General features: G+C 50.9%; 10 protein-coding genes across 15 annotated transcripts; 5 read left to right on the forward strand and 5 right to left on the reverse strand.

Moving 5' to 3' along the window:
* The first annotated feature begins 687 nt into the window (after positions 1 to 687).
* Positions 688 to 1,937, forward strand: PPTG_13098 (hypothetical protein). Its single transcript, XM_008908826.1, has one exon. The coding sequence runs from the start codon at positions 733 to 735 to the stop codon at positions 1,828 to 1,830; it is 1,098 nt and encodes a 365-aa protein (XP_008907074.1). The 5' UTR covers positions 688 to 732; the 3' UTR covers positions 1,831 to 1,937.
* On the reverse strand, positions 1,827 to 3,057 carry PPTG_13099 (hypothetical protein). Its single transcript, XM_008908827.1, has one exon. It carries the CDS (start codon positions 2,988 to 2,990, stop codon positions 1,935 to 1,937), a length of 1,056 nt encoding a protein of 351 aa, XP_008907075.1. The 5' UTR covers positions 2,991 to 3,057; the 3' UTR covers positions 1,827 to 1,934.
* Positions 3,058 to 4,032: 975 nt separating this feature from the next.
* PPTG_13100 (hypothetical protein) lies at positions 4,033 to 7,202 on the forward strand. Its single transcript, XM_008908828.1, has one exon. It carries the CDS (start codon positions 4,083 to 4,085, stop codon positions 6,987 to 6,989), a length of 2,907 nt encoding a protein of 968 aa, XP_008907076.1. The 5' UTR covers positions 4,033 to 4,082; the 3' UTR covers positions 6,990 to 7,202.
* A 306-nt stretch (positions 7,203 to 7,508) lies between these two features.
* PPTG_13101 (hypothetical protein) lies at positions 7,509 to 9,242 on the forward strand. Its single transcript, XM_008908829.1, has 2 exons — positions 7,509 to 8,547; positions 8,622 to 9,242. The coding sequence occupies exons 1-2, from the start codon at positions 7,632 to 7,634 to the stop codon at positions 9,140 to 9,142; spliced, it is 1,437 nt and encodes a 478-aa protein (XP_008907077.1). The 5' UTR covers positions 7,509 to 7,631; the 3' UTR covers positions 9,143 to 9,242.
* Positions 9,183 to 12,430, reverse strand: PPTG_13102 (hypothetical protein). Its single transcript, XM_008908830.1, has one exon. It carries the CDS (start codon positions 12,156 to 12,158, stop codon positions 9,447 to 9,449), a length of 2,712 nt encoding a protein of 903 aa, XP_008907078.1. The 5' UTR covers positions 12,159 to 12,430; the 3' UTR covers positions 9,183 to 9,446.
* Positions 12,431 to 13,045: 615 nt separating this feature from the next.
* Positions 13,046 to 14,787, forward strand: PPTG_13103 (hypothetical protein). Its single transcript, XM_008908831.1, has 3 exons — positions 13,046 to 13,858; positions 13,923 to 14,148; positions 14,223 to 14,787. Exons 1-3 carry the CDS (start codon positions 13,079 to 13,081, stop codon positions 14,246 to 14,248), a joined length of 1,032 nt encoding a protein of 343 aa, XP_008907079.1. The 5' UTR covers positions 13,046 to 13,078; the 3' UTR covers positions 14,249 to 14,787.
* On the reverse strand, positions 13,869 to 17,640 carry PPTG_13104 (hypothetical protein). Of its 6 annotated transcripts, XM_008908834.1 has the most exons (11): positions 17,283 to 17,640; positions 17,145 to 17,211; positions 16,862 to 17,057; positions 16,640 to 16,717; positions 16,509 to 16,577; positions 16,391 to 16,435; positions 15,464 to 16,309; positions 15,253 to 15,387; positions 14,752 to 15,189; positions 14,566 to 14,691; positions 13,869 to 14,490 (listed from the first exon to the last, which is right to left on the reverse strand). In XM_008908834.1, the coding sequence occupies exons 1-11, from the start codon at positions 17,563 to 17,565 to the stop codon at positions 14,365 to 14,367; spliced, it is 2,409 nt and encodes an 802-aa protein (XP_008907082.1). In that variant the 5' UTR covers positions 17,566 to 17,640; the 3' UTR covers positions 13,869 to 14,364. The 6 variants fall into 6 exon arrangements, with proteins under 6 accessions (XP_008907082.1, XP_008907080.1, XP_008907085.1 ...); XM_008908832.1 differs by having other exon boundaries at positions 16,640 to 17,057; XM_008908837.1 differs by having other exon boundaries at positions 17,145 to 17,640.
* A 623-nt stretch (positions 17,641 to 18,263) lies between these two features.
* PPTG_13105 (hypothetical protein) lies at positions 18,264 to 19,841 on the reverse strand (the record flags this gene model as incomplete). Its single annotated transcript, XM_008908838.1, has 1 exon — positions 18,264 to 19,841. The coding sequence occupies one exon, from the start codon at positions 19,839 to 19,841 to the stop codon at positions 18,264 to 18,266; it is 1,578 nt and encodes a 525-aa protein (XP_008907086.1).
* A 1,956-nt stretch (positions 19,842 to 21,797) lies between these two features.
* PPTG_13106 (hypothetical protein) lies at positions 21,798 to 23,002 on the forward strand. The gene is made up of 2 exons (XM_008908839.1): positions 21,798 to 21,864; positions 21,935 to 23,002. The coding sequence occupies exon 2, from the start codon at positions 22,132 to 22,134 to the stop codon at positions 22,729 to 22,731; it is 600 nt and encodes a 199-aa protein (XP_008907087.1). The 5' UTR covers positions 21,798 to 21,864; positions 21,935 to 22,131; the 3' UTR covers positions 22,732 to 23,002.
* Positions 23,003 to 26,726: 3,724 nt separating this feature from the next.
* On the reverse strand, positions 26,727 to 27,095 carry PPTG_13108 (hypothetical protein; the record flags this gene model as incomplete). The annotated part of the gene is made up of 1 exon (XM_008908840.1): positions 26,727 to 27,095. The coding sequence occupies one exon, from the start codon at positions 27,093 to 27,095 to the stop codon at positions 26,727 to 26,729; it is 369 nt and encodes a 122-aa protein (XP_008907088.1).
* Between the last annotated feature and the right edge of the window lie 255 nt (positions 27,096 to 27,350).

A 27,350-nucleotide genomic window follows, 5' to 3' on the forward strand; every position in this document is an offset into this window, starting at 1 on the left:
GTAGGTGCCTTCGGATATTAAGGACCTATTAACCTTTATTAGGGTGTTGAGTTAACCCCTGTACTCTTTGAGTTAACCGTCTTCCTCTGACGCTAAGCTACGGCAGCCCCGCTGCAAAGGTCGCATAAAGCTGCCTCCATGCTCAGGACGTTCTCGATTGTGGGACTTTGAAAACGACGATTTGTCCTTTTTTTGGTCAGCTAGTTATATAAATAGCTACAACGACTTAGGCAACGAATAGCGCGCGCAAAATCAATGAAGTCGACAACACAATTGGTGAGGTTGCGGGAATGTCGTTCTTGTCCGACTGGGTCAACATTCACCAGTTTTTGGATCGGATCTTAAAAGGTTATAAAGAATTTCGTCGCTTTAGCTCTTCTTTTGTCAATTCAAGGTATTGAGTTATTACAAAAGTAACCAAATATAATATGATACAGGATATCCGAGGGTTTCCGAAGCCACTAAGACTGGATATAAATATCCAGAGAATTTGGTTGTGTAAACTTAAACAAGTCCGAATCAGTTTCAAAAACAAGCTTGTGTTTACTTATACGAGTTCACATCGACCGGTTTAAAAAACACGTTTAATATAACGTTAAATAACGGATTTGTTTTGACTATCCCCCTAAATTTTTACGTGTAAAATTGAAAGAAATTATTTAGTTGTGGCACAAATTTTATGCCACTCGGGACCAAAACTATTCTTAGAGTAATATGTAGGAAACTTTGCCAATGAGCACTCGATCGACGAACGTTCGCAAGCAGCGTACAAGCAGAAGCCTATATGGTGGCGGTTCTGAGATCTCTAACCACATCAGCAGCAACCCATTCGATTCGCCGACGAGTGACAGAGACCCTTTCCCTTCGTTCATGGCAGCGCTGGCCGATGAGCAGTCGGTAGAGGAGACTGAAGAAGGCTCAGCGCTGAACTGGAGCATTGACACGCTCGCGGAGCTCAAGCCCGTCACTTTCTCGCCGCTACCACAGCAGAAAGATGCCGTCAACACGTCTGGAACACCGCACAGAACCAGCGGATTCTTCGAGGACGAGAAGCAGTACGAGGTGCTGCGGACACCGCTGCCAGCAGGTCGACCGTCGAACATGACGACGATCATGCTGACGCCGTCTCCAGCACCACCAATCGAACGGCATCGAAGCCGCAAAAAGACACTTACACAGTGTGAATCTGCGCTGCGGGAGCGCCAGTACAATACGAATAGAATGCAGGTCGCGTTGCCTCCTCCGACGCCGAAGCGGTCGGCACACCAGCGTGCAACGCCGCCATCTCGATCTACTCCGCTGCAACCAGCTAAAAGAATTCGATTCAGCACCGCAGTGACTCCGATGAACGAGTGGAAGTCTCCAGCCATGAGACCACCCAAGTGGTCGGCCTCGCCCACCGGCATGGTGGTCAACAGGCAACCACTCTGTGCAACGCCAGCCACGCTGCATTTCGATACAATGACGTCGTCGCCCCTTGTAAACTCGCCAAGGAACGTGACACCCAAGCAGAGCTCGAAACTGCGACTGTCCTTCGGCCTCTCGCCCATCACGTTCCCATCTCCACAAGTGGAGGAGAAGATCGAGGAAGAGAAGAGCAAAGAGGACAAGCCAAGTAACGAAGATACTATAACGGCCGTGGGTGAATCCGACAAGGAAAACAGCGATCGGCAGACTAAAGAGAGATCGTCATCATCCCACAGCACCTCGAGGATGCGCCCGCCCGCTTCGATGGAGCCAGCACGGTCTTCAATCCCGCGGCGACGGCAGCAAGCGTTCATCGAGGCGATGGAAGCAGAGGCGCAGCAGCAGCGAAAAGCACAAGCTTAGGGATTGACGTTGATAGGGTGTTTATTACTAAGTTTAGTAGTAGAATAGCAAGACAATCCTGTAGATTAAAATGCACAAATAACTTAACGTCCTCTTCATCAACCTCAGTTGGCCTTGGGGCTGTTGGCGTGGCTGCGGCGTGACACCAGCCGGCGCTGCACGCGGAAATCTCCAATCCAATATCCGTCTGAGCGCAGCGCATCCTCCAGCCTGTCGGAGCTGGATCTGCTCGAGGCGACGTACGCGTCCTGCTTGGATGCGAACGTAGCGCGTCGCGAGCGCTCGTTGTGCTTGGTACTGCTCGTCATACCCGTGTCCGCACGCCGTCTAGGAACTCTGCGTTTCCTCTCCTTTACATCTGCATTTAAACTGCGCGGTCCTGTTCCTCTACAGGTGGTTCTACTGCATCTGCTGTCACTAGCCGACGACGAGGAGCGAGGGCGTGTGGCGAGTCTTCGCTGGATTTCTCCGTCTGTGGTATTGCTGCGAGTGCGCACGTCCAGGAGGCTCTGGCTGTGTCTGGAAGGGGAGTTTGATCGCGTCTTATTAACGTTGGAAGCTCCTCCGACTTCACTGTCGTCATCTTCAGATTCAGTCTCAGATGGTGGTGCCGTCGCCACCTTCTTGAGCTGAACCGGGAACGACTCGAGCGTCTCACGCGCCACTGGCGCCACCGCTGCGGTCACGGGCGTCTGCTCTTCCTGTTTTGGCTGTTGTTCGGCTTCATTTTCCTCCTCTATCTGCGTCTTCTCCTCCGTGCGCTGCGTCTGGGGCACACGCGAGCACGAGTAAAAACCTCTAGCGTAGCGTCGTCGTCGCGAGTCCACGAACCAGCAAGCAAGCACCACGGCACCAATCGTCAGTGTGTAGCGCAGCGTCACGATCTGCACCAGCATCACCGCGAGACGTAGGATAGCGGCCGTCAGCAGTAGCAGCAGCAGCGCCAGCGCTCCGCCGGCCACGCACATGAGCCGCAAGCCCATCCTACTCGATTTTTTGTAGGAAAAGTAACGTGCCTCTGTGTAAGCTAATAGCGAAATGAAAAAAAACAGTTTGGGACTGAAAGGCGGTCGGTGGTGGGAAATGTATCGTTTGTCTTGAGAAAGAGGGATGTGCGAAGCGACCTGGCTTTGCCCATACCGGTATTCAGGGATCCACATTTCGACCAAGTTATTTGTGTGCTTTTGGTGACGTGAGACCGCTACTTTTGGTCTGCTGCAGCATAGCCGAGTATATTTGAATCTGATTTAGTTGAACACGCGAGCTTTGCGACTTGCTGCGGCTTGATTTTCTACGTCCACCACTTGCCGTAGAGAATCCTTACAGCATTAGGCACAAGGCTCCCGCCCCCCCCCCCCCGATCTCGGGTGCACGTGCAGGCGAAATTAACACCGCACAGAGGCGAGGCTGAGCGTGGGTGCACTCCGCAACATGTGCGTGGTGGAGACATTTCAAACAAGAGTACGACCAAGCAGCAGACGGCGGTCGCAGCGTCCATTTGAATGCATTAACGAGAACTTTAAATGCTCGACTCCACGCCGCGGAAGCCACCTCCAATGACCAGTGGAAGCGGTGCCTACACAACTTGTGTCACACAAGCCTGGATGGAAGCGGGAAGGACCGGCTGCCGCCCTCCCTTCTCTACGTCGAAGTGCCAGAGACTGCCTATGACCCAGTTATTGTGAGAATTTGTGGATCGAGATGGCCCGCCGGACAATAGCGAAGGTGGCCATCTCACCTTTTGCTCTCTCCGTGAAACAGCAGACGTTGCAGCTTTCGCTGTCCGAGAAGCAAGACCACCAAAGTGCCCTATGCTCGCGGTTCCAGCTGTGCCCAGGTCAAAAATCTATAAAAAAAACAAACGCAGTAATACTAGAAAAGCAGAAAATAGAAAAGTCTGCGATACATTAGCAGCGCCGCGAAAGGGGGAGCTGAATTGGAAAGGCATCCCGTCACCAAGTTGTTTGATAGCACTAAGCCAATACAACACAAATACGGCTTCCAGCAAAAGTCTCCACACATTCGCATTCGGTATGTAGCCTACCAATTTTCGCGACCAAAGTGGACCAGAGTTGCTCTCAAAGTGACCGCCGCATTGCTCTTGCCCCCACATCGTGGACTCCCTCCTTTGCAGCCATCTGCGAAGCCAGGCTACTGTCACACAACGATTATGACTTTCAAAATCGATATCATCATAGAGAGGCATCCTGTGTATCTTCGATGGTCGCATACGTCCCTTGACGCGCACGAAGATGCTCGGCATCTTGCTGCTGTCTGCGGTACTCTGGACGTACGAAGCGCAGAGCTTGGAAGGAGAATATGCAGAGGAACAGTACGCTAAGCTGCAGCGCGACGCACAGCTCGAGATGCCGCTGCAGGAGCTGCTAATGGCTCCACTGGACAGCGACGATCTGGACGCGCGACTTCAGCGCGCCTTCGTCCAATGCCGGGAGCTCGGCGTGACCTCCATCATGTACGATACAGCCACCGATGCAGATATAGGTGTCTGGGAAGCCCTGGACGCGGACGACGTGGCCTACTGCAATCGTCTGCGCTATGTGCGACAACAGCGGCAGCACGCCCGAGAGATGCGGAAGGCGCTGGTCTTATCCCAGCAGAGAGAGGATTCTAAGCAAGAGGTAGAAAGGAGAGGTGCAGGCGACGTGAGTTTCCAGGAATTCTTTGAGCTGTACGCGGAGAAATCTCGTCCAGTGGTGCTACAGCTGAAGGAGGACGAGAAGGACCCCGTGGCGCAGCTGCTGGGACTACAGACTAGCGATGCAGAGACTGCTATTAGTTCGAGCGTGATGGCGACATTTCTATACGTTTGCTTTGGACCGAAGGCTGAAGAACAAAATGGCTTCAAATTATGGTCGATACGTATTGAACACGAGGAGTGTGCTACCATTCTAGACGCCACTTTTCGTGTGCCGATCTACATGACACATGACTACGTGCAACGCACCAATGCATCTCGATACGAGGCGTTCCTGCCTGCTATTATTGACCTCACCCCTGTCAATAATGCAGAGCTGGAGACTCCTCCAAATACGAAGGAGATCGTGGCGTGTCCGTACGGACTGCACATGCTGGCGATCCCTCTCGACGCCGCCGCTACTACGCACGTATCGATATTTGACCGCAAGTTCGAGCCTATCACGCCGCCTGCTATAATACAAGATCAATTACGAGAAGTTGCGATAGGAGCTGACGCTAATGTGGCGACAGATTCAGAAGATGCGACGGTGTTAGACACGGATTACTTCCGACGAGTGCCGGAGTTATACAGCGCTGAACTGAAGCATGGAGACGTGCTCTTCGCCCCTGGCAGTGTTGTCTCGACAATGCGTTCACTGACCTCATCAAAATCGACAAGACTACTGCGTTTCTGCTACTGCGATGCTGCTAATGTCAAGGAAGTTAAACAATCTACTGGTCTAGATGCCCTGCTAATGACAAGTGAGCGTAAAGACGAGGGAGTCTACGCTTTACTCCATGCACTTCAGACTCTAGGCTTCGACACCTCCTTCTCACGCCGCCCAACAGTTAGTGATACTAGCTGGAATTCCTACATCAAATGGCCACGTGATCCCGCATATCTAACCAAGAAAAACCGAAGACATAGAGACGACCACGATGGCGAAGAAGAGCAATTATCACGTCGCGAAAGGCTTAAACAATGGCAGGATGACAAGCGGTGGGAACGGTACATCTCGTCTCTCACTTTACCAGTAACGTGGCCACCTATCATCGTTAATACGACTCGTACGACAGCCACACTACGCTGGCAAGAGCTCTACCAGCCTCTCAAACACGACCTTACCAGCTACGGATACGAGGTGAGCTGGAAGCGCGAGGACCAGATCGGAGAAGTGACAGAAGAGGCTGTAAATGTGACCCGCGACCAGCTTACACGTAGTCGAATGCCTTCGACATTATTCGGGGACGATTTCGATGGACGTGACCTTGAAGCAGTGATCACTGGACTACAAGCCGAGACTGCATACTCCTTTGCAGTGCGTCTTGTTGTGGGCGAAGCTCGAGGTGCTGCGAGTGGAGCTTCTCGCCGTATTGTCACTAGTCCATGTGCCCCTCCTTCCCATATTCGCGGTGTTCCAGAGGTTGTCAGTATGGAGGAGACGTGTGTGAATCTACGATGGCTTGACGCAGAGGACGACGGAGGGAAAAGCATTGACTTGTATCTCGTATCAACAGAGAAACTACCGGGAAGAGGAGAGGGAGGGGATCTTAATACTGGCAGAGGTGCAGATAATGGAGCGTTTGTTCGTGAACACGAGAGAATTATCGCAGTGAATGCCAGTGCCGGTAATAACCAAGTTATTCAAGAAAGGTTAACGTCTGGCGCATTGTGGTTATCCACAAAGATCTGTGGGTTATTCCCTGGAGCAGCGTACACGTTTCGCGTTGCTGCGATGAATGTATTGGGTGCTGGTCATTGGAGTCACCGCAGTAGTCGAGTAGCGATCGCTCCGCCACGTCGACTCTCAGAAAATAGAGACAACTCTAAAGTCTTCGTTATTCCGACGCTAAAAGGTGTGGGAAATCCCGGTTATACCGCTGTAACTGGAGTTAGTATCCTCTCGCAAAGTGACTTATCCGCACTAATCGCCCAAGATCCACATCGTATCCTTCGAGCCTCAGGAGCGCAAGTTGAAGACGACACTCTGACTCATGTGGTATTGTCCGATATAAGAGAACAAGTGCAGATTGTTAGTAACAATAGCGAAGGGGTCATTGCAGTGGAGCGCACGTTTGAAGCTTGGACGGGTCACTACAGTCCACGGTTGTTTGACGTATCGGCCGAGCTGATTCTGGCAGATCCACCCGATGCTTCGCGACCGTTAAAGAATGTTCATGCTGTTCGTGATCGAGTGCTGCTGGCAGTGCGAGGTGGAGTACCGCTTGTGTTCAAGGTACACCACGCTCAGCGAGCTGGTGCTTTGGGACTCATTATCGCCGATGCAAATGGGCACTGCGCTGGCGGGTTTGACCAGAGTTGTGTGCCTGGATCCGATAAGATACGAGGTGAAGGGTTTGCAGCACAAGAGAGGCATGTTCTATGGGATCAAGCACATATCCCGTGTGTGCTAGTGCTGAAGGAGGCAGCACAGGAACTCTTGGCGCGATTCGGAGCGTAGATGTAGATGGCTGCACGTTGGTTTAGCCAACTTGGCTACGTATCATTTACGATTGAGCGATCTGCCGAGAAGATCATCCCTTCGTACAATAAGTTCTCAGTATTCACCAACACTTTACAGCTACAAGTGAAATATCAATCAGAGTATCTTGGATTGCCTTGCTCGCAAGAACGCAAGACGGCTTGGATGTGCTACAAATAGTGCCTTTCAGATGGCTACATTCCTGTGTACCTACACAATTAATCCTGAAACGGCGCGATCCAAAATATGTGACGTGTGAGCGGTCTCCTGTTTTCATAGCTTACGCACACGTACCACTCACTACCCTTGAACGATAGAGCGACACGACTCATTTATTTGATTTACTCTGTCGACAGCTCACACCGACGAGTAGAGAGGCTTTCTCTATTGCAAAGCGGAGCGACCGAGAGGCGTCCGGCTTGTTCCGCCGCACCACGAGTCTCGAATTCTACCGTCGCCCTTACTAACAAAGCCAGGCTAGTGAGATCAATACCGTATCTTACATTGCGTCCGGTCAGCTTGAAGCGGCCTTTCCAGTATTTCGCTTCAGCTGGTAGTCATCATCTTGGTCTGGAGATTGCCAGACAACAAATTGAGTGAATCCCAGTCTGAGACTGCAGGATGAACCCTGCCCGGGTGCCTACTTCAGCTGTCATGCAACAAGACATGCCACCAGGGACGGATACCAGTGCAGGAATAGGTCGCACTAATAGCGGACTTCTCCATGGGATTAACGACCTTTCGATAGTCGCTAGCAGCAGCAGATCGGAGTGGCGTCGAGACGAGCACGGGCGATTCATGCAAGCGCTGGAGCTCTACGGTTCACGACGGACAGGAGACGAGTGGAGACTTATCGCAGCTTTCGTGGGTTCACGCACCATTGAGGAAGTGCGTTTGCACGGACGGCTATATCTTCAGCGACTAATTCAGTCGCTGCCATCATCTCCCGAAGCGACGAGTTCTAGGCGCTACCTATTCAGCGCAGGCAGCCAGAATGACCCAAACCGACAGAACTACCAGGTATCCAGAGTTCAGAGCGGCAAAAGGCTTGTTTCAGTTCCGACCGGGGGTAGCAGTGCCTTAAGTGCCGCAGCATTGGAGTGTGCGCAGTCCATGAATGTCCATGGTCCAGCGTACCTCCACAACCAACAATTGCAATTGCAGTATCTACATCAGGCAGGGATTGCTGCTTCCCGTCGAAACGGAAGGAGGTCTAAACCCTGGACTTTTCATGAAGAAAAAGCTTTCGAGGTAGCACTGGCAGGCTGGGCCGGGAGTAAATCATACCCGTGGGCCCGAATTGCGGCGGCCATACCTGGTAAAACTGTTAACGACGTTCGTATTCGCTACGAAGAAATGGTAGGAGAAATTGCCTCCATCGAGTCTGGAGCAGGAGCTGCTGTACCTGCAAACCCCACATTGAATAGCGTTCCTAGTGGCCCAACAGCTGTGCGGCCTCATGGTCCAACATCCACGCTCAGTCAGCGTGCAGTTCCACCTCCACCGATTGAGGTCCCGCCTAGAAACGTAGGCAAAGGTGAGCTTCTCATGCTGAAACATGACATTGTGCGTGCTAGAATCTCATAAACATTGTATATTTTGTATGAATAGATGAAGCATCAGGTAGTAGCACGCGAAGCAGAAGAGGTTCTGGCAGCGGGATCACTATGCTCAGTCCGACATTTCTCGACTATCTGGCGAAAGAAGCTGAAAGTGAAGAGAAGTCGCCACTACCGGCACTGCCGCTACCGTTTCCTGGATTAACCAACCTGCCGTCTCCTATATTTTCACCAACACTGTTGCCATCAGGATCTGCTGGTTTCTTCAGTCCTGGCAATAAAAAGTCGGCAGCTCGTGGTCAACAAGGCAAAAAGCTTTCAAACTCCGGGGACGCCAAGATGGACGATATAGACACAGGACCAACACCTTCAGCGGGTAAAAGCGAGAATACGCGACGTTCTTCGACTCCGCGTATATGGAACGAATTTCTTGCAGGAGATTTCAAGTTCGACGATCCAATTGACACGCCCCATAACAGAAGAAAATCTCCGAAGAAACCACTTGATAAGGGACCCACAAATGACGCAGACACTCAACAAGACGTCGAGATGCCTGATGCTTCAGCTGCCTGAGAATACAGAGGTGCGTGCTAGATAAAATAATGAGTTTTAATTGTATCGGACAACACTTTTTTTTTTTTTTTTGTGAAAAAGAATGACAATTGGTACCTACAACCTTCTGCTAAGGGGATCGATCGATTATCTACTATTCTCTACCGTCCTACTCTCGACTAACTACTAACTACTGCTATCTGCCTACTGCTACTCCTACCGTGACCGACTCCTGATTTCTACCATGCACGCTAGCTGCTTCTTCGTAGCCTACGTTCTTGTGGTCATCTTCACTCTACTTCACTTTGGTCTGCCCAGTCGCTTTCTACAGGTTGAAGCGAGTGGTCAGGAACTGCCGCAAAGGCTCCGGGAAGCTCGCAAAGTAAGCGGCCCAGTTCTCGCCCAGACTCGTCTTGAAGCCGTGCACAATCTGGTACAGCATGTCCTTCAACTCGGCGTTCTGGATCTGCTGACCTTCAAGCGAAGCGATGGCACCACACATGAACATGAAGTCAGCGACGATGCCGTTCGGGTTGGCCTTAACCATGTAGCACAGGCCCAAGAAGCAGTGCTCCTTCTCCTCCGGCGCGCGTACGTGGGCGAGAGCACGGCACCAGCGCTTGGCGAACTCCTGCAAGTGCGGGGCCACCACGTTCGGGCATACGTATCCGAGTCGGCCAATCGTGATCGCGCAGTTCTCCACCAGGTTACGCGGCAGCTTGGGGCGATTGATCATACTGATCAAGCGGCCCAAGCAGTTCTCGACGTACGGCTCCATCTCAGCTCCAATTCGAATGGCGATCTCGCCCACCGACCAGCTGGCGTTGTTGCAAACCGTAGGAAGGTCCGGGTCGATGTTCTCGATCAACACTGGCAGCAGATCTCCAAGACTGGGACGGAGAATGTTGGGTGCGTGCTTGGCCAGGTCGCCCACAACGCCCATGGCGCTCTGTCGCACGTCCATCACGTCGTGACGCACGCAGCTCATGAGCAGATTCAGGATGTTCGAGCCGTTCAGCAGCGCCTCGCTGTTGTTCTGCAGACCTTCAATCGTACCCGAGATCAGGTCCAGCGCACACACAATGAGCTCCGGGTCGCCCTCGTCGAACTCGCTGGGACTTTGCTCCGACATGGCGTCGGCCAGCAGCTCGTTCTCCACGATACGCTGGCAGCGAACATACACGTTCATCGCGAACTCCTGGAAACCGTTGCCCAGCGCCTGCGCCACGGGGGCCAGACACTCAAACAGCGGGAGAATCTCGCGACTGCGGTCGTCCAATGAGTTCCACTTGGCAATAAGCGGAGGCATGAGGATCTTGATCAGTTCCGGGTGGTTCAAGTGCTCGCCGATCGAGTCTGCGAGCGTTCCGATGGCGTCGTACAAGATAAGCAGGTTTTTGGCTTGGTACTTGCCAAAAGCGAACATGAGGTTCTGCAGAATAGGCGTCAGATACGGCACCAGTTCTTCTCGAGCTTCCTCTTCAAGCGTGCAGAACGCAGAGCACGCCGCCTCCTGCACCTTCTTGTGTGGGTCCAGAATGCGCTTCAACATGCCCTCTACAAGTGGCTTAAACAGCATCTCGTGGTTGCCCTGTTCAACGACCCACGTCGCGTAGCGGCTCAGCGTCCAGCACGTGATACTCCGGATAAGTGGGGCTGGATCCTCCAGTTTCTGCAGCAGGAACGGATACAGCTGTGGCAGGTGCGGAGTGATACCGTTGTAGCAGCCATCGGCGATGGCGCCCAGGGCCAAGATGCCGCTCTCCACGAGTGGCCACGGCTGTTCCTGTGCCAGACGCTCCTGTAGCAAAGGCAGCAGAGTCGGTAGAATGTCGTTCCCGTAGCCGTTAGCCAGATTGTCCAGACTAGCGGCCGAGCAGCGACGAAGATTCCACTCCAGCATCGAGTCGTCATCGTCGTCGTCGTAGTCCTCGTCGTCGTCGTCATCGTCGTCATCGAGGCCGCCTCCTTCATGACCACCGCCGGCCTTGCGATGGAAAATGGGCTTAATGTCCTCGGGCCGGTCAGGTACGTTCTCATTCTGGTTCTGCTCCTCCGCCTCGAAGTTTGCCAAGTCTTCCTCGCTGTACACCATGCGCTGGAACAGCAGTGGCACGATCTGGCCCAGATAGGGCTGTAGCATGGGCTTGATGTCGTTGAACTCACGCAGATCGCAGAAAGAAGCCCAGAACTCACAGGCCTCGATGGCCACGTTCTCGTCCTCGTCCTGGTTGGCCCGCAGGATGAACTGGATGATGCTGTCCAGGTGCGGCACAAGGTACTGCACGCCCACCTCGAGCAAGATGACGATACTCTTGCACACGAGTCTGCGTACGTCGTTGGACGGGTCCTGTGTGAGCAACGAGATGCCGGCCAGGAAGTTCTCCATCTGCACCACGAGGCCCACGGGCATGTAGATCAGCACGTTGTTAAGACACTCGAGCGCGTCGCGACGGAAGTTGGCGTTCTGGTGGTGGAAATACTGCAGAAGCTTGGGCACCAGCACGTTCAGTGGCCGACTGGGCGAGTTCTCGAGCTTGGCGGCCGAGTCCTCGCAGATCTTGACGAGCGCGCCGAAGGCCCCGGCCACGGCATTCTCGTCCTGCTGCTCCAGAAGCACGTGCAGCGCCGGCATGAGCTCGGGCCATTCGTCCAGGAAGGTGTATTGGGACACAAAAGTGGTGATGATGGAGCCGGCCGCGTTGCGGATGGGTGACAACGGGTCGGCCAGCACGCGCAACGTCTGTGCCCTGATGACGGCGAGAATTTCGGACTCGGTGGGGGTCAGCACGGCACTGGCATCGCGGGACTTGATATTGCGCTTGAGCAGGAGTCCGGCCAGCTGACGCACGTTGGGCTCGGCCTGTGCGGAGCAGAGCAAGTGGACCAGGTAGAGATTGAACTCGAGGTTCTTCTGGAACTGCTGCAGACGCTGGTAGGAATCGCGCTGCACCTGGTTGTTGGGCACCATGTAGGCCTGGAGTAGGGCCACCACCTCATTGAGTAGCGGAGGCTGCGGCTGCCACGTATCACTCATGATCGACGAGTCTGACTTGGTCTGGATCGGCTTCTAGACTTCTGGCCGGTTTTAGAGCGTCTGGCCGCTTGATAACGTTGTTTTTCTTTTGGACTTTGGACAGACAGCAAATGCAGATATACAGAGGTAATGCAGACGGCCAGGAGACGCTGCACGCGGAGCTGGAGGGGGAGAAAGAGACCAAGCGACGGACGGACGGAGCTACTGCTACGGTGGGTGAGCAAATGAAGGAGAAGCCCGCCCAACCAAAGAGGTGAGGAATTCGACCAATGAGCGAGTTTAGTTTGTTTTCAACCAATCATAGACATATTTCGGGACGACGGCAAACCTGAGTCATCCAGCGGTTGACGAGCACATCGGGATGGACAACACTCCTGGCACGTGGCCTCCATGTGTGCTCAGAACATGCTGCTTTCTTAACCCTTTTGGTTCCATGTCTTAATTGTGGTTCCGCGCTATGTCTGCCACTGTCAGCACTGTGAGCATTCGCTGCGAGCACTACTTTTGAGAATATATGCATTGATCGACAGCGATGCTGTTTCAACTTTCTCGCTTGGCCAGAGACGCCACCTTTCGGATGGCAAAAAAAATAGCCTTGAAAATGGATTATTCGTGATGAATTTAGCAAGCCTTGTCGATAACCTTGCTCACGCAAACTGATCAGTATCCCTTCGACAGTCGGTCTTTGTTCGACACGGTAACAAAACCTCCAACCTTACGACCACCGTGAATCGCTACATGCACATTTTAGCAGCATATGACGCTAAAATGTATCAATGATAGCGTATACCACCATCATTCTTCTCTTCTGTGATTGGCCAAAACATTCTGCCACACCAGCCACGTAAAATAGTGTAAGAATGATGTAACCGATTCACTGCCACTTCCACCAGCCCAAGTCACTTATCAATTTCCGAGCTATGGCGACGAGCGCACCTGCCAACGCGAACGAAGAGTGCGTGGGCCCGCAATCCGAGCAAGCCGGCAAGGCCGACGGCTGCGCTGGCTGTCCCAACCAGAGCCTATGCGCATCTGGTGCGGCCCGACAGCCGGATCCTGCTGTATCGGACGTGAAGCAGCGCCTGGCGGGCGTCAAGCATAAGCTACTCGTTCTGTCGGGCAAAGGCGGCGTAGGCAAGAGTACAGTGGCCTGTCAGTTGGCCTTCGCTTTGGCCGGCAAGGGTTTCCAAGTGGGACTTCTAGACGTGGATATTACAGGCCCCAGTGTCCCCAGGATGCTCGGCCTTGTGGGTCAGGAGGTGCATCAGAGTGCGGCCGGTTGGTCTCCGGTCTACGTGGACGACAACTTGGGCGTCATGTCCATTGGCTTCATGCTGCCCAACGCTGATGACGCCATCATCTGGCGTGGCCCCAAGAAGAGCGGCATCATCAAGCAGTTCCTCGTGGACGTGCAGTGGGGAGAACTCGACTACCTCATCATTGACACCCCTCCAGGAACGTCGGATGAGCACATCAGTATCGTACAGTACATGAAAGAGGCTGATCTGGACGGCGCTGTTGTGGTCACCACACCCCAGGAGGTAGCACTCAGTGACGTGCGTAAAGAGCTCAACTTCTGTCGCAAGACCAACATCAACGTACTGGGCGTCGTCGAGAACATGAGTGGCGTACAGCGTCCACTCAGCGACGTCAAATTTGTGGGAGCCGACGGTAACGACCAGACGGCGGCGTTCATGAAGGTGAGACGTGGATGAACAGTGGGAATGTAGGTCATATGCTGTACTAACTCTGAATTGTATGTAGCTACTGCAAGAGAAAGCTCCGGAGCTGTTGACGCACTCAGTGCAGATGGAAGTGTTCCCTGCGTCCACTGGTGGCGGTGAGGCTATGGCCAAGAAGTTTAACGTGCCGTTCCTTGGTCGCTTGCCACTGGACAACAAGATGACGGGTGCATGCGAAGAAGGTGTGTCGTTCCTAGAGGAATACCCGGACTCTGTCGCGGCCCCAGCTTTCGGCAAAATTGTGCAAGGTATGATACTTATGTGTTTGCTATGACGTGAAGGTATGACTGATCCTTATCTGTCATATACTACGTATGTACAGATCTTGTTGCAGCCGTCGACAAATAAGGAAGTTTGCTTAATACACTGAGCACAGGATGGAGGGAAACACGAAAACGTATATATGCACACTTATCAGTTTTATCTGGTGTAGCTTGTGTGACTTGGTGTGTGGATCAGGCTCCTTACTGCCTTGAGAACGCATCTATTGAGCTGGACATCTGCTCCGTGTTGAGCAGTACAATAACGACGGACACATTATCGGACGAACCCGACCGAATGGCCAAGTTTGCCAAAGACTGGCTGGCTTGCTGCAGTCACCAAAGACGACAAACGGCTTAGAGTTGCATCAAGGTAAGCATATCCCATTGAAATAACCCTCGTACCTTAGCAGAGTAACCTTCATTTAGCCTGTCAGCGACGTACTTCACAGCTTCCTTGCTCTTAATCGTGTCCCACAGTCCGTCACATGCGAGAATGAGGAAGTCAAACTCCGGAGTGATCTCGATTTCCTGTACATCATCAAACCGTTAGTCTTTCGACACTAATATGGCTTTTACTGGCTTTCATACCTGACATTCCGGTACTGAGATGACCAAATCACCATGAAACACTCTGTCGTGTCCCTCAGGAAAGGCCCAGTACTCATACTTGGACAGCGCCTCACCCTTATAGTCAATATCGCCAATAGCGCGAGAGACAGCCAGCTCGCCGTTCACTCGGTAAATCGTCACCCACTTGACCACTCGCTCAGCACGCTGTTGGATCTCCGGGTCACTCAAATCCATCGAGTGCAGCTTGGATAACTGCAGTTCACGCTCTTCTTTCACCCAACCTCCCTGCTTCTCGATCCGCTCTCGCTCGTCTGGACGTCCAGGTGTCTGCTCTTCAATAATATCCAGCGCCTGGCCACCGATACTCACAACTGCCCTGCAGTCTCCAATATTCGCCGTGATCAACCGGTTGCCCCGAATCAGCACCACCGCTGCGGTAGTGCCATCATCCAGACTCTGTAACAGTCCAAAACAGGTCAGTATGTTATCCCCTCAGCATTATACTGTACCAGTACGTACCTCTTCTTCAGCTTTTTGTAGAAATTCCTTGTCGATCTGAGCAAAACACTCCTCAAAAGCCAGTCGTGTATCCGACATAAAGGCTTCATGCGAGGTCAAATAAGGTACCAATCGTTGGTTGGAAAAGGTCGCAGCCTGCAAAAGATCAATAGAATAGAGGTATGTAAGCAACCATAAGCTGATACGATCAAATGGAGCAGTAGCAACTTACCCGAACGCCGCTATGGCCATCGAATAAAGCATAAAATGATTGCCTTTGATGATGGGGCTCGTCATCCTTCAAATGTGCGTTGAGGTCAGGGATACAACAGCAAACATCCTCCATCGCTGACCGAACTCCCAACAGCGACGTCACTCCATGCACCTCATCACCTGTCGAGTAACTCGAGCTGTCTTCGTTAAATGTCTCATGGAAAGAGTCGCGGGTGTTGATGGAGAACGACTCGATAGGCTGCATCTCTGCGAATCCTTCTCTTTGGTGGCGAGGCACCCAACGACCAGCAGTAGGAGCGGGTGCAGGCTCCTGAGGTGGGGACAAATCGACTGGAAGAGGAGGAGGTGAGGTCGGCTCTGCAGCGCTGCGGTTCCGTAGATATCGAGGGACGTACTTGCCTACTGCGACCGGGGGTGACGCTGTGGGAATTATTGGTGGCGCCTCAGCACTCGTCTCTGTGTTCTCGTTCTCCTCCCATCGACCACCTAAATGTACTTGTCCATCGTGCTCGCTACTCTCCTCTTTCGTCTCGGAAATCGAGCTCTGCCTTACAGGAGGAGTGTGGTGCTCCGGTACATCATCCATCGGGTCGAACGCAAACATCAGAGGACTCCGCGGTCCAAAGCCACCAAACGCCAACGGACTACTAGCCCTCCGAGGACTCGTTCGCGACGACGAAGAGCCCTCTCCACCGGTTGATTCATCTGAAAAGCTCGTCGACGCGAAAAATCCCCCACTTGCACGTCCGCGATATAAATCATCGACAGAGGCCGCAACTTGGAACTGGTCCATGTAGTCCTGATAATCGAACGACACACTGCGGTTCACGCGGGGCATACTCTGCTGTATCATTTCCCCGCACGCAAAACACACGCTCGAGAGTGAGTAAATCGAGCATTGAGTCCGTTAGGGTAAATGACGTACTCTTCGAGATAAATTACCGCAAAGCCGGTTCGGAGCAGCGACGGCCTGACAGAAGATGACCCACATCGATGACCCTTTAGACCTAGTCAGTAGTCAATGCATCTTAAGAGAGACGTACCTGAGTCCGTGACAAGGCTGAAACGATATTCGCGATTGATTTCTGGAAATTAAATAGCCATTCGTGCATCTAATTGGAAAAATGTTAGTTTATCTCTAAAAAAACGCACTAAACTGAAAACTTTCTCTTACCATGTCTTTGGACTCGGCACGTAAGACATACCGCCGACTTTCCATGCGGATCTGGAAGGCAGCAACACCAAAGTCCTTCTGGATAATGGAATGGGAGAGTGGGTGCAGGTGCAAGTTAGCAAGGAGGAGAAGCGGACGGGTGAGACAGAGACAGCACCGGCACGTGGGTGCCCTACTACAGTCCATTTCCTCTGCTATAAAATGCAGTAGACCAAGTCGTACCGCTGTTGTCACCGAGTCGATGTTCTCCATGGAGATGACGCCACAGCACGTGTCGTCCGTCGGCTTCTGCTCCTTGACGTCTCCCTGTGACTTGTAGTAGAAGAGTTTACTCTCCTGCATGACGAACCACCTCTTTTTCCAAAGTTTCGGGTCTTCTGAGCTCTGTTTCTCCAAATATCCCTCCATAAACGCAGCTCTGCAGTAACATTTCAAAAAAAAATTATGACAGTCGTTAGTAAAAAATCTACTATATGCATAATAAATACTAATTCTCTCCAATTACTCGAGATATCTGGTGTATCCGTCCATGGTTCGTGGTCGAAAGTAACTCGTTGACGTCATAGCGCCACCTACAGACAATGCTTAGTGTTATAATAACTTTTGTTCCAGAATTTCCTTAAACTCTATCTAGAATTCTCACCTGCACCCTCAAGATCGTCGCCATCCGACGAAGATGACGACGAAGATGAGGACGAGCGACCACCCGCTCGCTCGAAGAAGCGTGAGAAACTCGACATGCGAGCAGAGTTGGGTACGGGAATGGCAGTGCCTTGCTCATTATTGGGGACCTCCAGCTGCGAACTGGGAGCCGTCTCAGCGCGCTCGCGGTGCGCATGTGAAGCTCGAGATGCAAAGCTCTCGTCTGGTTGCCAGCTCGCTGGAGGTGGCGGATCGCGATGCAGGAAGCGGCGGAGACTCGCCATACTTTAGTCGGTCAATGGGCTTCCAAGATTCGTATGCTTTTTTTTACCCCCTTGTCGCAAAGGTACGTTTTAGGGGTGGAAATCTTGTTGTACCGTTTATAGGGGGTCATTACTCTAATTATCGAGTTGAAGTTGATTTGTATGGGGTTCAAACCAGGTCCTTCTCAGCCTGCATCAAGCCCTACAGGCCGGCAGACAAGGATCGACCATGATACCAAAACGAGGTTTTAATACGGTCTATCGTATGGTCCTGTGGACAATAATAATTACTTTTTTGTGGCTTAACAAAACGTTAAAAATGAACTCACAGACAAGGTCTCGCCGTTCGCTGGTGGTGATGCTGACTCAAATCCATTTTGACTGCCTTGGCGTGAAGACTCAGTACAACGGCAATGCTGCACCTATTATAGTTGCCCATTATTTAAAAAAAAATCAACGTCTCCACGTACTTAAGATTACAGGAGTTTCATGCATATCAACAGCTTATCATACTTACAACTGACAAGGTATCAATTACTTGAAGTACTTGGTTATCAGGGAGAAGAAATCTTGTAACAAATCCGTAAAAGTGCTCTCCACTGTTAACTATGGTGGTGCCAACTGGTCACTCGCTAGCTTAGAACCTTTTCTTCGGAAACATTTTCGCTCGGTTTTTCTTATCTCGATCAGCCTGTAGCAACTTTACTACGCGACAACGTTCAGGTCAATTTGAGATAGCCACTCCTGATCAGATAGCGCATCGACCAGCCCGTGCGCTTGATCGTCTCGTCAGAGTGCCGCCACGTCCAAAAAGCCCAACCACCCGTTATGTCTGCGTTGTAGTATGCAAGTTGTTTCCGGCCCAACTCTCGAAAGTTGTCTAAATTCTGGAATATGCCGGTCTGATCGGGAGGTCCTCCCATGCACCATTCCCCCATGAAGAGGCGGTTGTTAGTTGGTACGGCTTTGAGGTGGGTCTGGTCATACTTGTCGAGCTCGGCCAGTATTTCCGTCTCGGTCTTGCCGGCGTAACCCCAGATGAAATAGGCATGGATCTCGTTCCACACGCCCACGTATTGAGGAGCTCCAATCATACCATAAAGGTGATCGGCGTCTTGTTCACTCAGGAACGGAGTCACGAACAGAATGCACATGTTACCCGTAGCGCGGATTTGCTTATAAGCCTGGATGTAATAATTCTGAAGAACTGTTCGGTCAATAGGTGGAGTTGGCTCGTTCATCAAAGCCAAACCTAGGAACGCCGGGCTGTTCCTGTACCTCGCAGCGAGAAACGTTGCAAACTTGAGCGAGTTGTCAATATTGGTTTGCGATGAACCCCAGCCGACGTTCCCGATGGTCATAGGGGCGCTGTGTTCGAAGCCGTTCTGGCTACCCTGGTGAGCATGGAGGCTGATTATCACTGCGATGTTGTACTTGACTGCCCATGTGTTGATCAGAGTGTCGAGGTACTTCAGTCCTCCAGGAGCAAACATATCTGCTTCTGTACCAGGTGAGGTGGTCGCGTCACGAATAATCCAGTGTCCGACAGACACGCGAACGGTGTTGAGCATACCGGTGGCAGCAATCTCCTTGATGTCAGCCTCGGTGATCCAGGTTTGACGGTGTTTCTCGAACGCAGCAGTTCCTTTTGTCTTTCCGAGGTATTTCATGACATTATATTCACCTTGCCATGCCGTGGTGCTTGGCACTCCAGTCCACAACGGGGAGTCCCAGGACATCCAGTATTCACTCACCAGCCAGCCACCGAGATTGACAGCCTTCGACTTTGCGGCACCACTGCGTATTTTGGCTTGGATGTGGTTTGAGGCTGTGCTGGAGGTGACAGTTGCAGATATCGCCCCCGAGTTACTCAGCTTCGTACCAGTCCCGGACTTCAGGTAACAGTGCGGTTGGCCATCCCATCCGATATTCACGAACGTGAATGCCACACACCCCGCAGTCGACGAGCATCGATTGCAACAATCCTCTGGGAGTTTGAGCCCAGTCACATCACCATTAATGAGATCTTGGCCTTTGTAGTCAATGCCGACTTCGGGCACGGAGCATCTAGCAGGCTTGTTGATGCATTGGTAGTAGCTTGGGTTCCACGGTTGACAGAATTGGCCGGACGGACAGCAGTTTGGGCCGGTTTGGATGTTGCCGCAGTTACCACCAGATGTTGCACAAGCCTCAGCCACTTCAATTGAAGCTAGTGCGCCGCGAGGATCCACGATAGATGCGGCGATGATTGTAGCACCAAGAAATGCACGACGCAAAGAGGAGGCCTTCCAAGTCATTGGTAACGTCGATCAAGCTTTGTAGTGGCTTTGCTTAAGTCTGGTACCCTTGTCTCGGCTTGGCGGCGTAAAAGTGAAAGTAAGAGATTTCAACGGCAACTGCATAGTAAAAAGACATTCGTAAATATAAATGAAGAGTGAAGTGCATTAAACGACAGGCGAGTTACCTCGTGCGATCGAAACGCTCTTATTCATCAAGCGCGCTTGGACCCATTACATACATTAGTTATACAATTAATGTCAAGCGAAGGTGGACTACAAGGCCGGTGTGCTTAAAATGTAAAACAACTCAAGGGAAATGAAGTACTTCATTTCCCTTGAGTGGGACGAACGTACAGGAAACCGCAAAGTAGTAACTCAGCTGAGCTGCTAGTTTGCACGATTTCCTGCACGTTTCTATAAAGGTAGCGTTACTGGTCACTCTACCGTTGTTGCTGGATTGCAGGTTGAAAATTTTCGAGTGACGCTGAAACCATCACAGATCCTATGTGGAAAAGTAAATGTTAATAGTAATACCACATGCACGCGTACAGTTAATTGCCCGAGCGTGTTTTTTTTTACTTGTACATGCACACAGCATTCGACAATATGCTTTCTTTGTGGACGATTTAAGCTGAGAGAAACTTATTATATCAATATATCAGGTTGCTTCACCCTACTAGCAAGATCGTTGTCCTTTCTTGACCAAGTCTTTTGAGCATGTACTCCACCTTACGACTTCCGTTATGGTCTTCGCTTATAACTGATACAGAATCCACCGAATTACTTAATCAATCTACGTTATTTTTTCCACCAGGAGGAATCGATTGTTTTACTTTCCAGCTTAGATATCGTTTCTTTTTGTCAGCTGTAAGAGATCCGTTTCAAGAAAGAGACCACAATTCGGATTTGAGTTTGGGCACGGTTTATCTCTGTTCGCGCGTCTTGTACCGCTCGTTCGGCTTGTTCTGGAAGAAAACCTTCTTCATGAAGACGACAGGGTTACTTGATAAATTCTTAGGTGGTTGTAAGTTATTTCTCTTTCATCTCAGCTAAAATAGTTTGCTTCGAAGAAGTAAAATCTGCTATTTTTGTGTTAAGAAAAATCCGTTTTAAACAGAAAAAGCACGCGAAAATCCTGAACTGCTGTTTTCTGTTAAGCAAATATTTTGTGAGGTACGGTATATAGCAACATTATACTCCCTAAATGCGTACAAAAATTGTTACGGTTACTCTAACTTTACAGTAAAAAAAATCTATTGCCGTTAGCGCTGAAATCTAGATATCGTGTGGGCAAAGTTAGGCTGTTCTTCGTCAGCCCACGCAGTTAGAACCTGTCAAGCGAACGACGGGTGCACAACCACTAATCATATCAGTTCGCGTTGAGTCACCACTAATCATTCCGGCTCAGGTATCAGATATTGTCGCGTAATTATTGTACAGTTAAAATCACTGTACACGAGAATACATGAAAACTAACTGGTTTTCTTATCGACACGAAGAGTGACGAAGATAATCCAAAGACGATAGTGGAAAATAGCTGAAGGGATCCAACGACAGATATTAAGAGATTCATTTAGAAACGTTTGTTTGTTGCTGACACAAGAGAACCGAATTGCAGACTTAGTTCTTCAAGACAAGAACGTCGAACTATATTAATACTGGCGAGAACTGCTGCTTTATATAATTTCACATTCGGTAAACTCGGTCACCATCCATACTGATCTTGTCAGTTTTTAATGTGGCGATGAAAAGTTTATAAAATATTGAAAATTATAACAATAGCATTTTTTTCACCTTGCTGGTAATGCCAGGAGAGATACGTATTGTGGGTTCTACTCAAAAATTTTCAGCCCGACTGGATCAATCGTGCAAGTTCAATCGCGCGCCAGTCGCTCCACTACTATATAGAATATTATATAAATTCAAAATGATAGGTTTTCAGGCGCTGCCAGCTTTGGAAACTGTCAGTCTGCAAGATGTCGGCGACATCGCCAACACCGGCATCTCAAGAGTGTGTCCGAGTCTCTCCGTATCCGGAGCGGTATCGTAGATCTGTTTCTAATGAGGTCTACCAGCCTGCGACCTCTAACATCTACCGACTGGTCGTGCAGCCGATAATAAAAGCAACGGTAGGCGAGCGCGACACTCCGGCAACGCGCTGGATCCCTTCGTTGCTGGTGGAACGTCGTTCCAGGAGATATTGCAAAAGCTCTGGGATCAGTTCAGCCCCCACGTGAAAAGAAGAGCAGTGAAAACCGACGGAGCTTGGAGTATTGAGCCTGCTACTACTGAATGTTGGACAAAGTTCATGCTCGTCAAAGTGAAAAAAAAAAACATTGTTGACTGCTCGAAATCGGAAGCAGACTGGAACATCTGGCTTCAATCCATGCACGACAAAACCGTCACTCTTCTCATTTACGACTATGAAGTTGGGATTGGCAGGAAGCAAGATCATCAAGTTTTCATCAAAGACTGCATCCGGCCGGCAGAAACAGATCGGGCAGGAGCAGTTGCTGAAGTCTCTCTTCGTGAGATTGTTGGTCGTCTACAGGACGTTTGGGGTGCTACTTACGATGGTGAAGCCGTCGTTTGGCGCATGTGGCCCAATGAGGCGACTCGGAATCTTGATCGCTCCACATGGGATGATGCTGTTCTAGCGCAACCACCTCCACGCATTTTACGTCTCTTGAGAGCAAGTAATTCCCGCCTGCAGAAACATCTGAACCACCTCAATCATTCGACTAGCATAGCTCTCGACTGCGTGAATGCGTCCATTGCTGAGATTGAAAGACTTCGCCAAGACTGGGAGGCACAAGGTCGTCGATTGGAGGGGCGAAAGCCTAACCTATTCTCACCTGACCTCTCCTGGATCTTCGTAGATGTCCGGAACAGAACGGGTTTCGGATGACAAGCCATCAACCATCCAACCACAATGCTCAAATACTCGAGCCATGTTAAACCGCTCAAACCGCTGGAAAGTCTCAACAATGAAGGGCGGCAAGTCCTTTCCACTGGACTCCACGTAAAAACGTTGGAACGCTTTTTTCACATAGCCAAAAAGGAATTCAATAGGATTGAAGAATGGGCAATACACAGGAAGGAAGATCGGAGCAATGCCAATGCTTTTCAGGTAGTGCACAATGTCAGGGTGTCGGTGGATGGACGCCCCATCAAGTATTCATACAGAATTTGCCCTTGGGTAAGGTCCAACCGCCGCTCGCTTGGAATACGCAAAATCTTGGCAGCTTTTCACGAATTCCACTCGGTCGAACGTACCCGCCGTGTCGTAGTAGTCAATGACACCATTGGTCCCAATGAAGGCGAGCAACGAGACCCCTGGTTTCCGTTGAAATTCATCGCGAATTGCCACTTTTTGACCACGGAGAGCGTAGCTACGCTTTCGCAACATGCCCTTGTTGTCGAAGAAGACTTCGTCCGGAAAAAACAATATTCTGGTGAGTCCAGTTTACATGGCTGAGCTCTTCCGCAAATCGAAAAACGTCACGCTCCTTTATATGAATCGTCCACCTCTCTAACACTTTCCAAGTGAGACCAAAATTGTGTATAATTCGCCACACAGATGTCTTTGAAATACTAAGCTGGAAGTGTTTGATAATTGCATCTTGAGCCTCATCCAAATAAGCCAATGGTTTCTCTTCGAAAAATGCACGGAGCCGCTGGCATTGTTCGAGAGACTTTGTAGCAACACGCTGATAGATCCCCGTCTCCTCGTAAACTCAAATCCAGTTACGTATGGTCTGTGGGGTTTTGTTGTAAATACGAGCCAGCCCCCTTCTTGCGTAGCCAAGAAAATAGTAACCGTACAGACAGTGAAAAACGGTATTCTGGTGCGCATGCTGCTTTGTAGCTGCGGCTTCCATTTTATCAAAAGGATGCTGCAACCTGAGCAGAACTCACACAGGATCCCGATAATGTTCTACGAGACCCAAAGCAGCACGTGGTTTTACACCAACACGGGCCCCCACCACTGCACGAGACCTGGAAGTCGCACGAGATGCCACCCAAAGCAACACGAGTTTTCATACCCGCAGCAGCACGATCGACACCAGCACCGAGAGCAACACCGACGTCACGGCAGCGAGAGGAATTCCAGTAGCGAGAGTAGCACGATACCCACGACAGCGAGAGCGACATCAGCGGATCGAGACACCTAGTAGCACGAGATCCACAGTGGTCTAGCGTCGGTTTATTTTCAGCCAATGAATGAGATCGTTTGATTGGACTCCATGTAGAGTTGTTACGATTTTTTCTACCGTTTTTAACTTTAAGTACGTTAAATTCCCTACTTTGGTTAAATACCGTTAAATACTTGATGCGTGGTTGCTGTTTTTGTAATTTCACATTTTCTTGTTCAGACGGTATTTCCGCAGCAACCGCCGAGGCTGATCGCTTCAACCTGATCGCAAGACCTCCTTGAAGCAAGCAGTTTTAAGCGCTCCGCTTAATGGAGCGGTCCACCGGAGTCTCCTGAGGTTTGATGTCTACTAACCACTACATGCCAAAGCTATAGCGCGGTGCCAGTAGCCCACAACTAAAAAGTTATCCAGCCGCACAAACGCTCACCCAACCACCCTCGCAAACCCCTACGATTAAAGACATCTCAATGGGCCGCAAGGAGGAGCCCATTTGGGCTGAATTTGCTGTCAGTCGACCCAAGAGCGAGACAAAGCAGCATCCTGACGTATACTGCAAGCACTGTAATGAGATGATCATGAATGCTCAGCCTGGGCGACACCTGTAGCCACACATCAAGTACTGCGGCGAAGCATCAGCCCAAACCAAGACTAAATATGGCGAGGTGGTTGCTGAAAAGAAGCGCAAAGCGCGCTTAAGAAGTACAGCCGACTTCTTTTCTCCAACGAAGGCTCGACGCACAAGCTACAGTGGCTCGGCACGTCAAACGCCCACCAAGTACGACGTAAACAAGACCGAAGAGAAGGAGATGCATCTGGATATCGCTCGAGCTTTCTACACGTCCGGGATACCTTTTCGCGTCATTGAAAACGCTGATATGCGTCGTGCTCTCACTCGATTTCGCCCAGTATGAAGCTGCCAACACGCCAGAGTCTTGCGACTACCCTTCTGGATCAAGTCTACACGACTGAGAATACTCGATTGGCTGCACTTCTTCAGCGCCAAAAACGATTGACGCTGGTCACAGATGGGTGGTCGAATGTAAACCGCGAAAGTATTATAAACTACGTACTTTCGTCCCCGACAATGCGGCCTATGATGTGGTCGTCTGGAACGACAGGTACGGAAGCTCATACTGGCGAGTACATGGCTTCGGAGATATCCCGAGTTATCACTAAAGTTGAAGCTGTCGCTGGGGTTAGGAAGGTGACTGCTGTTGTGTCGGACAACGCCCCCAACATGAAGAAAGCTGGGAACCTGGTTGAACTGAAGCACCCAGGTGTGGTGTTTAGCGGATGCGCTGCACACGCTGTCAATTTGCTCCTAAAAGATATTTTCAATATCGACTTCTTCGCTAGTACTCTCAAGAAGGCTGTGAAAATAGTGAGGTTTGTGAGAGCGAGGCATCTACTGCTGGGTCGAGTTCGAGCGGAGCGTGGCCAAGTTAAAAAGTGTGTCAAGACTGGTGAGTTGTCTACTCCAGTTTCGACGAGGTGGTACGCTCAGGAAAAGTGTATCAAGAGCGTCGCTCGCAACAAGGTGCCTCTTACGGCAGCGTTCAATGACCCGGAGTTAATGAAGCACTACACCGACAAAGATACTACGAACAAGTTGAACTTTGTCCTTGAAATTCTGGAAGACAGCCAATTTTGGACGAACGCAAAGCTCATACTCCGGCTGACCAAGCCCATCACACGTGTGCTTGCTGCATTTGAGACGGATTCGTGCTCCAACTCTTTGATCCTTCACGAGTTTGATCGTCTTAAAAATGCTCAAGAATTCAGTACGAACGCAGCCGGTCTGACGAGTTTCTCTGTTCGAGAACGTATAGTGAAGTTGGTCGACGAGCGTTGGAAATTCATTTCTCCTCCTTCCAACGTTACGGCAATTGCGTACTTGGTGGACCCCTCGAAGCAAACATCGGTATTCAAAGGTAACAGCTTACGCGACACGGTCGCAGATGCCGTGGCGCTCGCGGAGCGCCTTGGCCTTCCACCGGGGCAGAGCTCAGCAGACTTCCGCTCACTATTGCTGAACTTCGTGGCTTTGAAAAAGTCGTGGTCTCCCGAGCAAAGAGAGGAAGCTAGCGCAGATCCACCTCTTCATTGGTGGCTGTTAGATGAGGACTTTTGCAACCTTCATGATTTTGCTGAACGGGTATTGAGTATCCCGACATCGTCAGCGGCAAGTGAGCGTTTGTGGAGTACCCAAGGTTTCACGCACACCAAGCTTCGCAATCGTCTTCGTGTCGCTACCATTGAAAAACTGTCGTTTATCTACACTAACAACGGTGACACCAACCCCACGCGTGGACCCTTGTACAAGACGCCATTGTACAAGACACCTTCAAGCTGTTGCGACTGCACCTGCGACAGTGACGCCAATACCACCGAGGGTCACGAGGTTGATAGTCTGTTTGATCTCGACGACATGGAGTTTGAGTACATATTGGATGCGATCGTCAGTCTAGATGTAGGCAACTAAAAAATCAGTGTGCAGTATTCAATGCAATTGTGTTAGCTAGCAGTGCCGGATCCTCTCTGTAAGTGCGTGATCATCATCATGTTGGTCACGTACTGGAGCAAGCTGATCCACGGCGGTCTCATTTTCTAGTCCTTCCGCGAAAGGGTTGTCATCGAGTCCTACAATGACGTCCAAGTTGCGAGTCTGCTCACTGTCTGATGTTGATTTGTAGTCGTCCTCCTCGATCTCGTAGTGCAATAACCAGCGACCGATGCTATTATCGAGTCAATTCCATACGCCGGTAAATGGAACAGGTACGAGGGAGTAGCTCTTGTATAGTCCAAGCGACAAATTGTTCAGTTCTACAGGGACGATCGGTCGTCCTTTGCCCTCAGCGAACGCCAATGGATCTCGAACCAACTCACTGCTCATCATCTGTTTGGATACCAGCACCACGAAACACGAACAGCGCAGAATCGTCTCCAGCGCCACCTCCTGTCCACTGATGTTGCGGTCGCTATAGCAAGCTACGCAACCTCCGACAGCCCCGAAGTCAACATCTGCACGAACTGACCCTCGGTCAAACTGGACGAAGTGGCAGTCCCAAGGACTCGCAATTGGCGGCAGTCGAGCGTCACCTAGGGTCTGTAACATTGTTCCTCGGTTACCTGATCCCATACCCCGTTCGGTATTGTCAGCATACCCGAGAAGATGGCGGCTACTGGCGACGTTCTTATGCTTCGTGAAGTACCGGCGCTTCTCCACTTCACCCCGTACGCCGTCCAGCAGCAGCAGATGGGTCTGAGAGCGATACCTGCTGCATTGTAGTCGTACTCGATGTGGTCTTCATCCTGTTGGCGGTTAATGCTCGCCGGTTCAAACGATCTCACGCGTGTATAGATACTCCTG

The sequence above is a fragment of the Phytophthora parasitica genome (assembly GCF_000247585.1).
Source record: "Phytophthora parasitica INRA-310 unplaced genomic scaffold supercont2.31, whole genome shotgun sequence".
Lineage (NCBI taxonomy): Eukaryota > Oomycota > Peronosporomycetes > Peronosporales > Peronosporaceae > Phytophthora > Phytophthora nicotianae.